At 41.7% G+C, this 18937-nt stretch overlaps 1 protein-coding gene across 8 annotated transcripts in view; it reads left to right on the top strand.

The window, feature by feature from the left end:
• Nucleotides 1-18458, top strand: part of Znf385b (zinc finger protein 385B) — a 407065-nt gene extending 388607 nt beyond the window's left edge. For all 8 annotated transcript variants that reach the window (XM_052723003.1, XM_052722998.1, XM_052723006.1 and 5 more), the window contains 4 exons: nt 12958-13203; nt 14404-14582; nt 15065-15166; nt 17162-18458. In XM_052723003.1, coding sequence (XP_052578963.1) covers nt 12958-13203; nt 14404-14582; nt 15065-15166; nt 17162-17377 — 743 coding nt within the window. In that variant the 3' untranslated portion in view covers nt 17378-18458. The remainder of the gene's footprint in view (nt 1-12957; nt 13204-14403; nt 14583-15064; nt 15167-17161) is intronic.
• Nucleotides 18459-18937: the final 479 nt, after the last annotated feature.

Genomic DNA, 18937 nt, shown 5'->3' with positions numbered 1-18937 from the left:
TACCATCTTCAAATAAGCAAAGAAAGGCTTGGAGAGGCCAGTTATAGGAAGTGACCAAGAAAAACAGTAAATAAGGGTAATGTTGAAACTGGCTTTCCCATTAAGAGCCTCTAGAGATTTAGAGTCCTTCTCTTCCTGGCACAGAGAAAGAGACACCCTTATAAGCAGACTTTCCTTTATAGGTGTACACTGCCCTTAAAATACAGCAATTTCTATGCCGGGTGGTGGTGGCGCACGCCTTTAATCCCAGCACTCGGGAGGCAGAGCCAGGCGGATCTCTGTGAGTTCGAGGCCAGCCTGGACTACCAAGTGAGTTCCAGGAAAGGCGCAAAGCTACACAGAGAAACCCTGTCTCGAAAAACCAAAAAAAAAAAAAAAAAAATACAGCAATTTCTAATTCTCTGAGCCTCTCGTCTGGCTGCTTCTCAAAATAATCCTTATGCCAAAGAGACATCTATGAGGAGGCATCCCTGATCCCCCGCAATGCATTTAAAGAAACAGTACTAAAGCAGATTTATTTACCCGTTTCTTGACAGTTTTGAGCATAACATGTGATGCTTTTGATGGCATCTTATAACTTACATACACAGAATGATGCCATCCTCTTACAGTGTCAGACTTTAAAGAAGATAATCCTAACAGCGAGCATGCTCAGTTTAAGAGCCTACAAAATGGTAGATCAGTAAGAACAGCAGCTCCATGTTCAGGCAGCCCTTGTGTGAATTGGTGTTCTCAGCTTTATTAATTGAACAGCCAGAGGCACCTTGTTTACCTAAGCCGTAGCTTTGTTTTTACATAATTGAGATTATCATAAGACTGCATTTAGAGGACGGGAAGCATGTCTTGGGAGAGGAGTGGTGATAAGTGTTTAACAAAGGATGTCAGTTCAGATTCGTGTGTGTGTGTGTGTGTGTGTGTGTGTGTGTGTGTGTGTGTGTGTTCCGATAAGTCGAAATAGTTTTAAATGCAACAGTCTTGTTTAAACATTGTTTAAACAAACACTTCCCAAAGCCAAGTGTGGTGGTGCATACCCTTATCCCAGCACTCAGGAGGCAGAGGCAGGTAGATCTCTGTAAATTCAAAGCCTGCCTGGTCTACAGAGTAACTTTCAGGAGAGCCAGGGCTACACTGAGAAGCCCTGTCTCAAAAATAAACAGCAACAAACACTTCACAAAGAAAACATATAATTAGTTAATAAAATATGTAAATGTGCTCAATATTACTAGTCAGTGGGGAAATAAATACAAATCAGTACTACAGTAAAAATACTAACTCACCTCTGCCAAATTGCTAAAATCAGATGTGATGATGATCTGATATCACTGGGACAGTGAGGCCTGGAAAGATCTCAGGACAGGAAATTGAGAGCTCTACCCAGTGTTCTTGTCATTGTGGGAGAAAAAAAATCCCAAGAGACAACAAAGTAAGGACTGGGAGAGATTTACTATACAGTGGAAGGACACACTCAAGGAGTAAAATGACAAATTCCCAGATTGCGTCATCTGTCAGCACATCCCCGCCCTTGCTTAATGGAGGAAAAGCAGGGAACTCCCAGGTGAGTTGGGAATAAGAGCCTGAAATAAGGGCTCTTCCCCTTTCTGTCCTTTATGTGAGTTTTTCAGATGTGGCATGAGTACAACCAATCCGTAATGCTAATGTAGGAACAGAGTTTATTAAAGAAGACAAGGAAGAGTTGGCAGCTGCCTTGGCAGCCATGGTGGTCCTAGCCAGTTCTAGCGAGGTCTTTTTTCACCATTGTTTCAGCTCCCCCACACACACACCCCGCAGCACCCTGCTGCCCTCCAGCTCTACTGTGCCATTAGCCCTTTGCAACATGCACTCTCCTCTTCCTAGCCTACCTCAGCACCTGGTCCTAGAGAGAATGCAGGAAGGCTAGGGTTCTCCTCTGTTCTTGATAAGAAGGTAAATTGGTACAATTATTTTTGGAAAACTGTTTTCAGAACCTACTAAAGGTAGAGAGATGAGTGTCTTATGGCCCAGAGATTCTACTATTTTTCCTACTGGCTACACATTAGTATTATGTTTATAAGAGAACATAATGCTCATAGTGGCATTATTCAAAATAGGCAAAACTGAAAACATTCCAAATGTTCATCAGTCTCCAAAAGATAAACTATAGTGTGGTCACATGTTGTGGGACATTACTTGGCAGTGAGGAAAAAACCTTCTCTATATAATAGCACAGAAATGCACATTGTATGATTCCATGCATATGAAGTTTTTAAAATAGTTACTTATATAATTTGATAGAGGCAAGAACAGTGGTTACCTTTGGGAGTTCTTAATTGATTAGGAGTTCAAACAAACCTTCTGGCATGGTGGGAACATTCTGTATCTGCCTACATAAATGTACAGATGTATTAAAATACATGTACTTTATGCTCTATAGAGATTTTGCAAAAGAAACTCAGACTAAACATAAAAGTAGAGGTAGAAATGGTTTCTCCCTCATTAGAATTTGTGTAAAATAAGTGATATACAACTTTTGGTGAACTCATGGGTGGTTTTAACTCTTTAAATGTCATCTGACCTTATTTTCTAACTTTTTATGGTATATTGAAAACAATAGAGGTCCAGTCCCTATTTGCTTTCCCCAGGGTCCATGGAAGAATCTAACAACCAGCTGAGGATCTAAACTTGGGGCTATTGAAAAGAATCTAAGCACACTGAGTTCTTTAGTCCATTCGCTTTATTATTCTAAGTCAATTCTGTCTACACAGCTTCTTTTCTGTTCTCATACTCAGCTCCTCTTTGTCCCTTCTTCTGCTGTTCTCTCATTGTTTTCTTCTCTTAGTTCTTCTCTTAGTCCTTCCCCTTCGTCCCCCCCCCCCCAAGCATCACTATACATCCATTCATTAACAACTCGTTAGTAAAAACTACAAAGTAAACTCTCAAGGACAAGTATTCTGACAAGAGTCACACTTGGGGAAGACTTGGTCAGCTTAATTGGTGACTGACAACAGCTGTAGGTTGTAAAAAGTTCTGGCTATCTCTTAAAGGGATAGCTACAAGGGTTACAAGGGAAGAAATTTACCAATGAGAGATTTAAGGAAAAGGCAAGGAATATGTGTACTATTTTATGTGATTAATAATATCCAGACATGGTTAGTCAGTTAACAGCCTTTTTCTGTTAATCACCTGAATCTCAATTAGTCTACTGAGCCTAAAATCTTGCATTAAAAACTGGTGTAGAAATAAATACAAAGTGTTAATTGTTTTTTGAATCCAAGTGGGCAGGTGCTGGTGTTAGAAGCTTAGGGCAACATAGGTGCTATTGATCCCTTGAAGGACTGAGATATACTGTAGCTAGAGTTTTCCTGCCTGGCCCACAGTCAGGACAAATCTCTCTCACCTGCCAGTCCCACAGCCGCTCAAACCCGACCAAGTAAACACAGAGACTTATATTGGTTACAAACTGTATGGCCGTGGCAGGCTTCTTGCTAACTGTTCTTACAGTTTAAATTAATCCATTTCCATTAATCTATACCTTGCCACATTAATCGTGACTTACCGGCATCTTCACTTGCTGTTTCTCATCATGGCGGCTGGCAGTGTCTCTCTGACTCAGCCTTCCACTTCCCAGCTTTATTCTCCTCCTTGTCCCGCCTACACTTCCTGCCTAGCCAATGGCCAATCAGTGTTTTATTTATTGACTAATTAGCAACACACTTGACAAACAGACCATCCCACAGCAATATACCAAGACCAGACACCTGCACGGTAACTTCTGGTTCGCTATATTTCTTCTGAAGGGTTTTGATCCAACAAGGCCAGGCACCTACAATTCTGCTCTGTGGAAGTTCTATGAGGACACTTTGTCTGGCCAACTTTGTCTTGTCAGTGGCTAAGGTTGGAGAATAAGACCTCTAAGTGTCTCCAGTCACATGGAACAATAGACCTAGTTATGAAGCATATTTTAGTATGTTTCTATTCATAAAAATTGTACAGTTAAATAAGAAACCATCTTCTAGACTATCCATAATTTATGTGTGCCCATAAGATTGAGATGTAATCATGAGATTAGTTGTACACATTACATGGAAATGCACTGTAAATGGGGAGAATCATAGCTGTTATTGCACAAGAAGTTTACAACAAGAGACACCCAGTTCATTCAAAAGGCAGTAATTCCATAACGCCTTGCGTGATGGTTTCCTCCAACAGAACCCTTGGTTCTGATAGATTGACCTTCTGAATACTAGTTGTCACCTGATGTGTATTCCCATGGTCTTTTGCTACTGAAAGGGAAAAATCAGTAGCCATCTTGAGAGACATTTCCCCCTCCCCTCCTCCAAAGGTATTTGCTGACTAGCAGTTTTAGAAGTGAGCAGAAGTTGAACTTATAAGGCTGGGACAATAAATCTATGTATCCTGGACTTGTCAAAACAAGATATGGGGAGTAATGGGCTCAACTGACCAGAAATTGAACTTATAAGAGAGTAGGACTGGAACAATAAATCTGAATGTATATATCCTGGGTTCAACAAAAGCAGGACATAGGGAGTAAAAAATTTATGTCTCTGTAGATACCCTGAATCCTGTTAGCCATCAGTAACCCCATTCTTATAGTTCAGCCAGTAACTTCAAAGAACTACCTCACCCCTAGCCCCCTCATCCAATCCCAAGCTGCATGTAGACCTTTCCTATATAAACCCCTTAAAGTGAGTACTCAGGGCCTTCCTCCTCCACCTGCTGTGTCGGATGTTGTTTTGTTATTAAAAACCTCTGTGTGCTTGTATCGGATATTGGCTCTGTGGTGGTCTTGCTTGGGGATCTTGCAACCTGGGCACACTACCAGTAGCTCTCAATAATAGTAAACATAGATTTGTTAATATAAAGATACATATGTTATTCAACCATTGAAACCTAGTTAGAAAAAATTTTTATGACATTAATAAAATCAAATTCAAGAGTAATCCTTCAAATAGAATAATAAAAATTTGGTGGGGCTTTCAAATTTCTAAGTCAAAATTTAAGACAAACATTGTAAGTAAAGGTTTTTTTTTTTTTAATTAAGAAACATATATGAATGGGTTTTCCATCTACCCAGATCCATTTCTTAGGACTATGTCTTCTGTCTTCTGTGTTAGTACATTAGCCCTCCAAGGTACCATTTATGAAATACAGTATTAACTTTGAACAAGGTGAACTTATTTGTGTGAAGTTTCTGGAGTGGAAAATAAGGATGACAAGTATTGATGGCTGACTTTATGTGGTTCATCAACTGGATATAAACGAAGTCCCCCAGCGAAGAGTCCTTAAGTGTTTGGAGCTTTGGGAAGTGGGTGAGAGGTCCAGTAGCTTCAAAGTCCTGCAGCATAAAACCTTACAAGGAGTGTGTGAGTAGAGACAGGAAATGATTATGACAGTCAGAAGGCCTGCTAATTAACATTAGGCAAGGGAATACTTGAAAATGGAATTTACATTAACTCCAAGTTCCAGATGACACGCATCTTTATTAAAGGAAACAGAAGTAAACAGAACATTAATTAAACCTTCAAATCCATTTTAAAACTCAGGTTTTAAAAATGTCACTTAACAAAGAGAAATAACATAGTAGATTGGGATATCAAGCCACTGAGAGGGGAAACAATAAAATTAGTCCCTGCTGTTCTTAAGTTCACACATCCTGGGAGAATGCCATAATTTAAATATGTAAATGCAGCAGTGATTTTCTTGATTTTAGAGTTTGTTTTATTGACTAGCAGGTACCAATCTCACAGAATCCTCTGACTATGTTGAATTCATTTATGCATTTCCAAAGTCAAAATTCTTCCTCATGTTCTAAAATATTGATTCTAGCCTATCCCATGGAAAACAATAGTTTATCTAAATCTTAAATCACACTGAAGTTGAATATACTATGCATCTCAATCTGTTGTTAAAAGGGAGGTTTTTGTCCTCAGTATACATTTCAGTGGAGTTGAGAGTCTCTGCCGCAGGGCTCAATTGGCCTTTACGGTAATATTTCCCATAACATCTGACTGTCAGTCTTGTACTCAGCAACCAGGTTGAGACCCTAAGATGTTTTAACCCCCTACCTATGCCCTTGCGTGTTGGCTGATGGCCATCCATTTTCTACTCTGTTTCACCCTCATTCTATGCTTTTCTAAACCTGACCTTCAAAATTCCAAAATGCCACTTCCTTAATGAAAACATGCTCCTTTTTTCCCAAGCAGAAGTAACCATGTCGGCTCTATGCTCCTGTGCCTCTGGCTAGGTTCCACCATAAGATAGGACCTCTGAGTGGCTATCTCGTTCCCTCTAACTTTATCTCTATCCCTCCTCCTCTAACTTTCTTCACGTCTGAACCTGGTTTGCTTACCGTTCTCTTCAGTGTCTAGCACCTTGTCAGCCATTAACACGATGTCAACATGCATTTGTTAGTGAATGAATTAACAATTGAAAAAGGAAATTGCTTAGTTTTTTCTTAAAGAAATAAGCATAGAAAGAAAAAAATATATATATTATACACCTCATTGTAACCTAAAGCAGTGATTATTGAGCTATTGAGCATAATGTACAGTACCTTCACTTAAGAAAAATAAATGGTAGGCTCTCGCTCTCTCTCTCTCTCTCTCTCTCTCTCTCTCTCTCTCTCTCTCTGAGTGTGTGTGTGTGTGTGTGTGTGTGTGAAAATAAAACAAAAAAGGGAGGGTAAAAATGATCTAAATACTACACTTGTGTATGAAATTCTCAAAAAAACTTAAATTCAAAAAAAGAAAAAAGTCTTTAAACTGTTGTAAAAAGACAGCAGCTAGTTCATATGTAGGATGGCTTTTGTGTGCATCTGTAATATTAATGATGATATATTAAGTCGCTTCTCCTTTTTGAAAAAAGATTGGTATACCACATGAAGACCAGGTATGGGAAACATGACACTCATTTATGAAGTTCAGTTTCCTTACCTTTTAAATAAGAAAAAAAAATATTTTCAGCTTTACCTATCCCACAAATTTGTTGTAAGAGGATAATGTTAGTAGTACTTCTTAGCTACAAAGTTTGACATAAACGTACAGGTGCATGGGGAACATTAATATCAGGAACCTAGCATGGTAACATCAGGAAGAGTGAGTGAGTAGACCACTGGCTCGCGGGTCAAATTCGTACGAAATAACAAATGAAATGATTGGAGCAGGAGGTAACCTGTGTGCAGTAACGTGTCTCCATCACAAGAGCTGGGCAGCTCCCGTGTAGAGATAACGCCTGCGCTACCACCACCCATTCACCATGTCCGAGCGAGGGGCTGTGGATTAAAAAATAAGGGACAAGAGACAGCGGGTCATTCGCCTCAGCAGAATGCCGAATGCCAAATGCCAAATGCCGTTTATTGAAAGAGGGAGGAAACCTTAAATACAGGCTTACAGCACAATGGCGGATCCCCGGAGGGCAGAAGTTTGCTACTGAATGTTCTACATTCTTGCATCTAAGCTGTTAACGCCCAATATGCAGGATACACAAACAAGGAACTTCCCTTAAGCATTCAGGAGGGTGGATACCGGCAGGGAATTAGCATAGGGAGGACATCTGGTCAAGGTCGGCAAGCAGGCAATGGCTTTACTCAATATGGGAGGAGACCAGGGCCCTACAGGTCCCCCCTTTTTACTAAAAAATGAGCTTCTGACTTAGGTTGCGTGGGACGTCAGCAGGTCACCTTACCTGTCATGGAGACACCTGCCCAGGCCCCACAAGTGCTCTGTCTTAGGTTGGTGAGCACCCCCCAAGCATTACCCATCTCTGAATACTCATTATCATACAGGCTCAACCACGTGAGCTGTAGAGTAAACTGTTGCCAAAGATCTCAAAGTGGTGCTGGGCTTGTAATCTGTGCGACACAGAAAAGACCAACAGAAGTCCTACCCCACACATAGCTAGGAGGCTGAAGGCAATTGAGCCATTCCCTTCCTTCGAGCCTTATGCAAACTGGAATCCTCGTAAGATGGTATCCCATAAGCAAATGGAACTTGAGTTTTAATAATTTTTACAACTTTCAAAGCCAATATAAATGTATAAATGTAGAATTAAATTTATCATGCCCAATAAAATAAAAGATTAACTAACTGTGGTAGCTACTTTTGCTGCCAGGGTCTCCATTGTGCTAGCTGTAGAACCCAATTATGAAATAGCTATGCCAGAAATAGTAGCAGCAGTGGCCACCACTGCTATAACAGCAACAACGGCAACAGCGATGTCAGAGTCTCTTCTGGAGCGTGTGAGCATCATCTGTGTCTAACTGCCACCGTCCACTGGCATGGACGCAGCTCCAGGAACACAAACCACCAAGGCCCATTTTTCTTGATCCCAGCACTACTTAGGCTGGCAGGTCTGCCAAAGAACATCTAAGAACCATAAAGAAAACAAAAAACAAAAACAGCAAACAAGGAGCAGAACTAATGGTCTCATTAATGGCTACATTCAGGCTGACAAATTTTAAGGTATCTTCAAAAAGGCTAGATGAATTTCAGGAGGCCAATAAATGTTTGCACAGAGCCATTCCTGAAAAGTAGGGTACTACACCAGCTTGAAGAGGGTTGCAAAATGTGAAAAGGCTTAGCTGGCATGCTACTGTTAACAAATGAAGGTCATTGACCTTCAGAGTTATCCTTAATCTCCAAAGTGTCTGGGTGACACATTCTCAACATTTTTGAAAAAAGTTACCATACATTACCTTCTGAAGAATCCAACCACATGGCTACAGTTCCTAGGCTCACGTTAATGCTTGCCAAGGCTGGCCATATTGGGCTCTCAATCCCCATTGGCATCAGAAGGGGAGAGTTTTTTACGAAGGCCCAATAGGTCTCTGCCATGTTGGGATTCAGCAGCAGCCACAGGGCGCACGCAGCGCTCAGGAACCCAAAGAGGAAACTCATTGTCCTGAGGAAAGACACAAACAGATCCCCAGGCCCACACCAACACTGGATCAGGTCCCCTCCAAGTGCCAGTAGAAAGATCCTTCCATCACACCAGAGGGTGATTTGCAACAGGAGCCCTCCAGTGTTTATCTGCAGCAGATACTCCAGTAGAGTCCACCGATAAAAAATTTAAAGTATATAAAACAAGGGAAAGAATAGAATATGGAGAGGAGAGATGAGCCCCTAGCTCCCCCCTTTTTACTTTAGCAATATATGTTTTTAAGGTACAATGGCAGCATTCTACTATAGCCTGTCCTTGAGGATTATAGAAAAATCTTGGCAGAATTTTGAAAATCCCGTACTGCTGTAGGCAGGACCATTATCAGTTTTTATGCATTTTGGCACTCCCATGTAAGCAAAAGCATGAAGACAATGATTCTTCACATCTTTAACCTTTTCCCCTGAATGGGCAGAAGCAAAAATTAGAGAGGAATATGTATCAATAGACACATGGACATATTGTAATTTTCCAAAGGAAGGCACATGTGTGACGTCCATTTGCCACACATGATTAGGTAAAACTCCTTGGGGATTAACTCCCAAATGAGGAACAGGTAAAAATTCAGCACAAATAGGACATGATTTAACTATCTGGATGGCTTGTTCCCGGATTATGCCGTATGATGACGAAGAGATCCAGCATTAAGATGATAACGTTGATGCAACTGAGTAGCCTTATCAAAGGCAGAACAAACTAATGTGACAGCCATACGAGCAATGGCATCAGCCCTCTGATTACCTTCACTTAGAGGCCCAGGCAATTGAGTATGAGCTCTAATATGCCCCGCATAAAGGTTATGTGAGCGGGACCATATAAGTCCTTGCACTTGCAATAAATATTCATGAATGGGAGAAATGGATGGTATGTAGGCTGTTTATCATTGATAATCGTTTGTCAAAACACCTCTTTTTTTTTTTAATTTTGTACCTCTAAAGCCTCCAGTTTTACATATAGGCGCCATTTTGCCTTTAAAATATGAAAGCAATAATAATTGAGCAACTCTATCACCAGCTTCTATTTCTATGGTCCTTTTTTATAGATTCCAAGTAACACATTAGCACAAATAGCCAATTATTAACAATGTGGACCAAACAATTTACCTGTATTTTATTTACTGGAAAAATAATTTTGTAACCTCTTTATCAGTAAGAGATTATTTTTATGGGTTTATCTTAGCAACAACATTATTTAATAAGTTAACAACCCAATCCATTTCAGGTGTTATATTTCTATAGAATTCTAGAAAGCAACTTAAAGAGCAGAGCCAAATTTTCAGTAATGATCAACAGACAAGAGCATACCTAATATATAGTTCAAAATTATGAATTCTGTTCTTTAGTTTATCTACCATGAGAATCCAAACATTTATTAAGACAATCAAAAGAACAATTTATACAATGAATGATACAATCCCTGGAAATTCAACAGCATTGACTTAGCATTCCATGTCTGACCAAAACCATTTTTCACCAGAAGTTGGGCCCATTTAAACTTTTAGTGCTAGTCCCTCTCCTGGCCTCTGCTCGCTTGCCCGCCCTTGAGTCTGTTCCCCCCTTCGGCCTTGTGGCTAAGCCTCCCGCCTGCTGCTCTGGGCTATCTCACACACACCTTCGCTGCCATGCTGGGCGCATGCCCCGCACACGCGCACTCACGTTTAAACTTTCTCTTACTTCCGTGAAGGGACTACCTAATGAGTTATTCCCACCATAAGGGAAAAACAGAAAAACATTTCCCACGAAGGGATCCTAAATATTGAATTATTCCCACTCTCAGGGAAAAATAAAAAACATTTGAACCAAAATAAGCAAACAGACAGCAAAACTTCTAACCTCTGGGCTCGCTTGCTGTTCAGCCAGCAGCAATGAGGCCTACCTGCCTATTCTTTGTAATTCAGATGCTGCACTGCAGAAAGAGCTCAGAGTTTCAGCTATCCTGAAAGTTCTACAATTGGAAAGTCTTTTCTTCCTCCATTACCACTGGAAAGAGGCTTCTCTCTCTTGTTCATCCTTCCTCTACAGGGCCCTGAAAATCTTCAGGCCTAGTTTAGAAAATTTTTCCCCTTTTTACCGGGAAAATCCTTTTTTCTTGATTAAAATTTTTTTCTCCCTTTTCTAACGAGAAATTTCCTTTCCTTCCCTCTTCTCTATTGAGAAGATTTCCTTTTTTATTTAAAATCTTTAGCTGTCTTGCCCTATCTTAACTTCGGTGCTCTCCTGCTTCAGCAGTCCAATTAACTGACTGTGAGCTAGCTGCACCCATTTCAATTCACCCTTATCTTTTCTTTTTTCTTTAAATTGCTGGCCAGCCTTACCTTTCGGGTGTCCATCAGCTTGTCCCTTCTTTCTCAGATCTCGGTAGGAACCTCCATTTGTAGGGAATACGCCTGCGCTACCACCACCCATTCACCATGTCCGAGCAAGGGGCTGTGGCTTAAAAAGTAAGGAACAAGAGACAGCGGGTCATTCGCCTCAACAGAACGCCGAATGCCGAATGCCGTTTATGGAAAGAGGGAGGAAACCTTAAATACAGGCTTACAGCACAATGGCGGATCCCCGGAGGGCAGAAGTCTCCCGCAGCACCCTGGGAAGACTGCCACATTCCTTTGGTGCTCATGAGTTCTCTTAGACTCCCTCCAAGAGATGCTTGCAGATGAAGGAGTTCAAATCTCAACAATGAGTCTCCACCTTGATTTACTCTTACCAATTAGGAGTAATAATAATCTTCCTCTCACTTTTACAAAAGTCACAGACTTTTAGCATCAAACTTCATCTCATCCTCAAGTTTGAATATATTTTCTGAAAGGGCATACAAAATGTAGAACTAGAAAATACAGATCTTGGCTCCTCAGATCGGGGCCCTCTCAAGGGCACTCTTACTTGTCCAGTCTTTCCATGTTAATCTTGACATGCACCCAACATGGAGGGAAGATGCAAAGTGGTGAATCCCCAGGTTAAGGAAGCTTTTAAAATCATTATAGTGAACACTGAAAGCTTTGGTTTGCCATGTGCAGAATTTTGTGAATAAACATAGAAACAGATAAATCAGTTGGTGGTCATCTAAGCCAATTGTATGCAGTCTTGAACTGCCTAGGACAATTAACAAATATGTTTTCACATAGTCTTCCTCTCTTAATGCAAGTTAGTTAGCCTTCTCTAGACATTTTCTAAGAGTGCCAACTCTACTAGAATTAAACATGAGATGGTATGCTGTTGCCCACTAGACTCCAGTTTTTCTTCACAGGGGAGTCACTGACAATGCCTTAGATTCTATCAGTGTCATTATGACCCCTCACAGCCTGCTCAGGGCCCTTCAGGATAATAAGCCTTCAGAAATTGTGTGATGAAAAATGTCAAGATGTCTTTAAATTATTTGACTAATACTCATGTTGTGAGTGTGGTTGATGTGATTATTGAAAACTTTTTATTCAGATGGGCAATAATTCATGAGCCTAAAGAATGGAACCTCCATGTTTTGGATAGAGTACATTGCCATTCAGAAAGCAGGGAAAACTTAACTAATCATAACCACAATTAACCATGTTTCTTCCCTTCCCTCTATCCAAGCACACAAAGGTAGAGTTTTGACTTGGTGTCAAAGTTAAATTTTAGCTTCATACCCATGCCGTAACTAAGTCACAAGTAGTCAGCTGAAACCAGCATGGGCTAATGACATATCTCATGTTGCCATCTTGCCTTGCCATCATACTGAAGAGTAGCTGATTTTGTTATAGTAAAGCTTTTTATAGAGCATGATTTATGACTCAGGGATTTCAGAAGAATCACCTATTTTAAGTGGGAGACCAAAGTCATGCTTCATAGATCATCATGATTTGGGGGTAATCTGATATGGAAGCTTATGGGGTGGGGTTTTATTTAAATCAAGCTCCACAAGCTAAAATCTGTGCTAAACTTGAAAAGAACCTATGGTGGTTTTCCTATTTGATATGGAAATCAAAGTCCTGTTTCTAATTCTGGCCTGTATGGGATGGGAGACTTTAACAACACCTCTCTGTGTCTTTCTTAGAAGACAAAGCGAAGTTGAAAGGCACCAGTTCCAGTCAGCCCTCAGGCTCTGAAGGAGGCTCCTTTCTCCTCAAGTCTGGAGCCACACCCTTGCCACCGGCAGCTATCACTTCTCCCTCCAAGAGCACAAATGGCGCTCCGGGGTCTGTTGCTGAATCAGAAGAAGAAAAAGCCAAAAAATTACTCTATTGTTCACTATGCAAGGTGGCTGTGAACTCCCTGTCACAGCTGGAGGCACACAACACAGGTTAGCAGATGCCTTTGGGGTCTAAATCGTATTGAGAACCAAACCCAGTTCTTCTCACCAGAATATCGCATCTGGTGCTTACACACCACATTTGTTCACTGTTTCCCGGCCCTGTCTCGGTCTCTCTCTCTCTCTCTCTTTAATTTAAAGGAGCGGTTTTAGGAAAGTGTGGTCATGATGACTGAAGAGTGCCAAGCAAAAGTAGTGTGGAGACAAAACATGTTCTTAATTTCGTCAAAAAGCATCGAATACTTAACAAAAATCATTTTGATTAAATGACAGAAATATAGTCAAAGATTTATGTCAACTGGTCACTACTATACACTGAAGAGATAAATATATATATATATATATATATATATATATATAAAAACAACATAAAAATTTGTCAGTAATAAAATTCTGAATAAGTTATAGTAGCCCAATGTGATAGACAATATTACTCAGACACTAAAATTAATGAAAAGAAAACATGTACATGGGCTAGATATGGTGGTGCATGCCCATAATTTTAACATTCAAGAGACTCAGGCAGGAGAATCACAAGGTTGAGGCTAGCATGGGCTACAATGTGAGTTCAAGGCCAGCCTGGGATATAGTAAGAGCCTGTCTCAAAGAAAACTAGAAAGGCCAGGAGGTGGTGGTACATGTCTTTAATCCCAATATTTGGGAGGCAGAGCCAGGCAGATCTCTGTGAGTTTGAGGTCATCCTGGTCTACAGAGCGAGAACCAGGACAGGCACCAAAGCTACACAGAGAAACTCTGTCTCGAAAAACCAAAAAAAAAAAAAAAAAAGAAAAGAAAGAAAGAAAAGAAAACTAGAAAGGAAGAGAGGAAGTTGGGGGGAGGGGAAAAGAGAGAAGGGGAGGGAGAAAAAGTGATAGAAGACGAAAGAAGGGAAGAAAAGTAAAGGGTTTCCTATAATTCCTTTTTATTTGTTTGTTTATGTAGGTAGGGTCTCATGTAGCACAGTCTGGTTTTGGACTTGCTGTGTAGCTGATGGTAACCTTGAACTTCTGCCTCCGCCTTCCAAGTACTGGGATTACAGGCATAAGCCACCACACCAAGATAATGAAGTGCTGGGATCAGACCCAGGTCTTCTTCACACATGCCAGGCAAAAGCTCCACCAACTGAACTACATCTCCAGCCCTGCCCCCAGTCCTTAAATAGCTATTAAACATGTACTTCTTTCTTTTTAGGATCTAAACACAAGACCATGGTTGAGGCTCGAAATGGAGCTGGTCCAATTAAGTCCTATCCAAGACCTGGGTCAAGATTAAAGATGCAAAATGGCAGTAAGGGTTCAGGACTCCAGAATAAGACGTTTCATTGTGAAATCTGTGATGTCCATGTTAACTCAGAAATTCAACTCAAACAGGTAAGGTAGCCCAAATTAGACATACTTACCCAGTTAAGTCATCTCTGTGTGTGGCTCCTCATCTAGAAATGGTTCTCTGTGTGCTCACTGTAAAATTTAACATGCAAGTGCTATGTAGAAGAGAAGGTCATTACCCAATATCTGAGCCGGAACTTCCTATCTCTCAGCTTCCAGCCCAGGAGCTAGAGATAGACAGATGGGCACAGAAGTTACCAAGAGCATATGATGCATCATTAGCCAAGGGTCAGTGACATGTGACGCTTGTCTTCTAAACACTCAAAGTCTGGTCAAGGAAGACATTCTTGGTGGTGACCGACCGTGACAACTCGGGGAATCTAGTAAGACTGTAAAGACCGTTAGAGGGACAGAGGCATTGGACTGGAGGGAAAGTCCTCTCCTTGAGGGGGAATGGAGAAATCAGCTATCATTATCTAGGAAGAAAAGCTTTCAGAAAGTCAGCTAATGCGCCGTACTTCTTTCAGCACATTTCAAGCCGAAGGCATAAAGATCGCGTGGCAGGAAAACCGTTGAAGCCGAAATACAGCCCTTACAACAAGCTCCAGCGGAGCCCAAGCATTTTAGCTGTAAGTGCCCTTCGCACACCTGTTTTATGGGACAGCCTTGCTGGATTGAATGGTGGTTATAAGGAGAGCCTCAGAACAGGTGGTCGCTAGACTCCTGGGAATGAGTAATCAATCCATTAATTTTTTTTCTATTTATCAATCATCTAATTGCTGGACTGGGGATCTAATCCAGAACTTTCTACCTACTTAATTTGTTTTTCTATTTATTTATTTGTTTGTGTGTTTGTTTGTTTATTAATCATCTAATTGCTGGAGTGGGGATCTACTCCAGAACTTCCTACCCACGAAGCAAGAGTTCTTGCACTAAGCTAACAGTTGTGAATTCATGAGAGCCAGGTGTTTGATCCATGGTACACATGTGGAGGTCAGAGGAAAACTTGGTGGGGTTGACTCCCTCCTCCTACCTTGTGGGTCCTGGGGATCAAGTTCTGGTTGTGAGGCCTGGCCATAGGCACATATATCCACTGATCCAGGTCAGGCTAGGCAGCAGGCGCCTTCACCTGCCCAGCCATCTCACAGGTCCAGAAATGTTAGAATGAGCTGCTTAATTCCCTGCTACAGGGAACTCCGAAGCAGTCTACCTTTGAACAACCGAGGGGAGCCTCTTTAAAAGCCAGTGCCTTGGTGCTGGAGAGAAAACCGATCAGGGGTTAAAAGCACTTGCTGCTCTTGCACAGGACCCACCTTCGCTTCCTAGCACTCAGGACAGGCAGCGCACAACAGCTCCAGGGGATCTGCACCTTCTTCTGAATATCGCAGGCATCTGCACTCATGCACACATACAATTAAAATAGAAATAAACCAGTTTTTTTTAAGAGCTAATGTCTTACTCTTTTAGTAAATCCTTGTCAAAGAGATACTTCTGTAAGATATGAAGAAAACAAAAGGCCTAGAACAAGAGCAAGTGATGGCTGGGAAATTCTGGGAAGGTTCAGACCCGGGATGAGGGGCTACTTTTGTGACCAAAAAAAAAAAAAAAAAAACCTATATATTTAGTGTCTCCCTATTTTCTGGTATGTGCTTATATACACACGAAAGTGTGTGTATTGCTCTTTCTATTCATGTTGGTAACTAGCCCATCTCACCTGCTCTCAATATGTACTGTTTTCAGTCAGTTTCTTGCACAAATACCTAGAGACTTCAGCAACAGGTATCATCTAAATACATAGATGGATGGATTCACAGATCCCTGGGGCTGGGCCTAACATGGTGTTTAATCTGAGATGGAGATGAGCCGGGCCTGCTGGAGGGGGTCCTGGATCACCTTCTAGCCTCACCAAAGCTACCAGTGGATGCTGCAAGCAGGTGGTACCTGCATTAAGCAAATGCAGTTGGCACAGCCCCCTCTGATTGCAAAAGACAGAAATTTAGGATTGATTTCTTCCTGGGAGGTGTCCACACTGGGATTCCTTTAAGTAGAAAAGGTTCCCGGCCCACTTACAGCCACTGTCAAGCACAGAATTTGATTTAGGGATAATTTTTTTCAGGGAATGCTCATTATGGGGACAGTACAAGAAGTGCAAATTGATTTTTATGTTCTCAACTCCTCATGGGTCCCTAATGCTCTACACCTCAATTACCTAACCCCAGTGCAGTCTGTCTAAGAGAAGTGAAGAGTCACACTTGCCCAAAACCAAAACTGAACACGTTGGATGTTGTGGTGCATCCATAATCTCTGCACGCTGGGAGGCTGAGGCAAGTTCAAGGCCAGCCTAAGCTGCATACCTCTCTAGACCACATCTTCTGAGATTTGAGTTGAGCTGGTTGCCTAGTCAGGACCCTTCTGGGTGTCTCTCCAGAGACCAAAACAGAGCTGAAGCAAGCGTCAAAAGGCAAGCCACACCCAGAGCCACTGAGCCCAGTGACGGCCGTCATTTCCTGACTTCTCAAAGTCAAGATGCCGAAAACTCAATTCGCTGGCTCTGTCGTGTCTCAGTGGTGCTGTGACTCGTTAATGGTATTCTCACCCCGTCTCCCGGTCTTGTCCCTTCTTAGGCAAAGCTCGCATTCCAGAAAGATCTGATGAAGCCTCTGGCCCCGACTTTTCTGTCCTCGCCCCTGGCGGCAGCAGCTGTGTCCTCTGCGCTGTCCCTACCGCCTCGGCCATCTGCCTCTCTCTTCCAGGCCGCAGCCATCCCTCCTGCGCTGCTGAGGCCTGGCCACGGGCCCATCCGGGCCACTCCTGCCTCCATCCTCTTTGCCCCTTACTAAATACTTGCAGCCCGCAACAGGCCAGGCCAGTGGAAAGGTGTAGAAGGAAAGCCCAAAGGATTCAGTAAGCCTTGTGTGTGACTGTAAGTACCCCACCCACCCTCTGACAAAGTGCAGGCCACCGCCCAGCCCAACCTCCAGCCACAAAAGGAGGCCAGGCTCAAGGGCGCGCTAATCCCTTATTTCCCCCGTGTCCCCTCCGTCCTACCCCAGCCAGCTGGTGTATCTGAGATACTTAAGTTTCCTGAAACTATTGGTCAGCAAAAGAAAACCAACCTCTGTATTCCCATGGACGTGATCTGGCTTAGAAACAAAATGGAATCTTCCTGACAGACTTGAACGGTAGACTCTTCCTCGGATGTCTGTAAATAACTCCGGAATCCAAGCGGGCATATTCTAGTGTGGAACAAAAGCCCATCGCAAGTGCTTAATTGTGGATACCATCTTCCCCAGGGATCATGGCGTTTTTCTTTTTGGTGTACTAGTGTCCACAGGGATTGTGTACTGTTCTAGACCTGAGTACTGTTGTATCCCGTGTAGTACTAGACTGTAACTCTTGTCGAATTAAACTTTTTTTTTTATTGCTGTGTAATTGTTAGGAAGCAAAAGTAGCTTTGAAATTTCTTCTCTTTAAGAGAACAAAAGATAATGTATTTTCTTTATTTCGTGTTTTATTTGGAGATATTTAAATGAACTAGAAAGCCATATAACATAGCTGTAATTACTACCTGTTTGCTATTTTTGTTTTAACTTATTTTTGTAGCACCCTCACTGGTTTGAGTTGCTAAGCAAATGTGTACAGAAACAAAAAGAGCTTCCTCATTGCATATTTTGGCACCTTCTGTACATCTGCAAGAAGACAATGAATCCGTGTATTTCCTCATAATGATCTTCATTTTCAACTTTTGTTTTTCATTTGTAATGATGCTACATAACTCTGTGGCTCTTTGATGCAATAATGTACAGAAGATATATAATTTATAATTGAACAATCTGTCTTTCTGTTCAGTGACTACGTCATAGGTCATGTGACCATGCCCTCCCCGACAACCCCCCACCCCAAAAGAAAAAAAAAAAACAACTGATGTAAGAAGACTGGAATGTTTGTGATATCAGGGGCAAGAGGTATCATAAAACAACACATAGAGTGAACTCCTTTTGAGGGCCTATATCTGCAATCTGTAAATGGTAAAATGTCTGTGTATTTTTTTAAATGTACCTTTTCAATAAAAGTACAAAAAAAAATTCTGCTGGTGTTTTCTGTGGTGTTTTCTCTGGAGACTCCTGTAATTTCACATCACCTGATGAGAGATGTCTGATAGGTAGGAGGACTGCCTCTTACATATTTCACACTTTCGCATGCATACTTAATTGTCATGTTTATTCATCGCTTGCTGTTCACAGCATCTGTATGAGGCCAGGCTTCCCCACCACATTCTCTCTGACTCTCCGTGAAGCTGGGCCAAAGTAGTAATGTTGTCCAAAAAGGTAGCAGCCTGTTAAAACCCTGTGGCTCTGATTTCTTAAGATTTGGTGTGTGCAGGTCCTCTGAATCCCCAG

Source organism: Peromyscus californicus, unplaced genomic scaffold, assembly GCF_007827085.1.
Source record: "Peromyscus californicus insignis strain IS unplaced genomic scaffold, ASM782708v3 Scaffold_7__1_contigs__length_154581171, whole genome shotgun sequence".
In the NCBI taxonomy this organism is placed as follows: Eukaryota; Metazoa; Chordata; class Mammalia; order Rodentia; family Cricetidae; genus Peromyscus; species Peromyscus californicus.
This window is presented reverse-complemented; position numbering and strand designations above follow the sequence as displayed.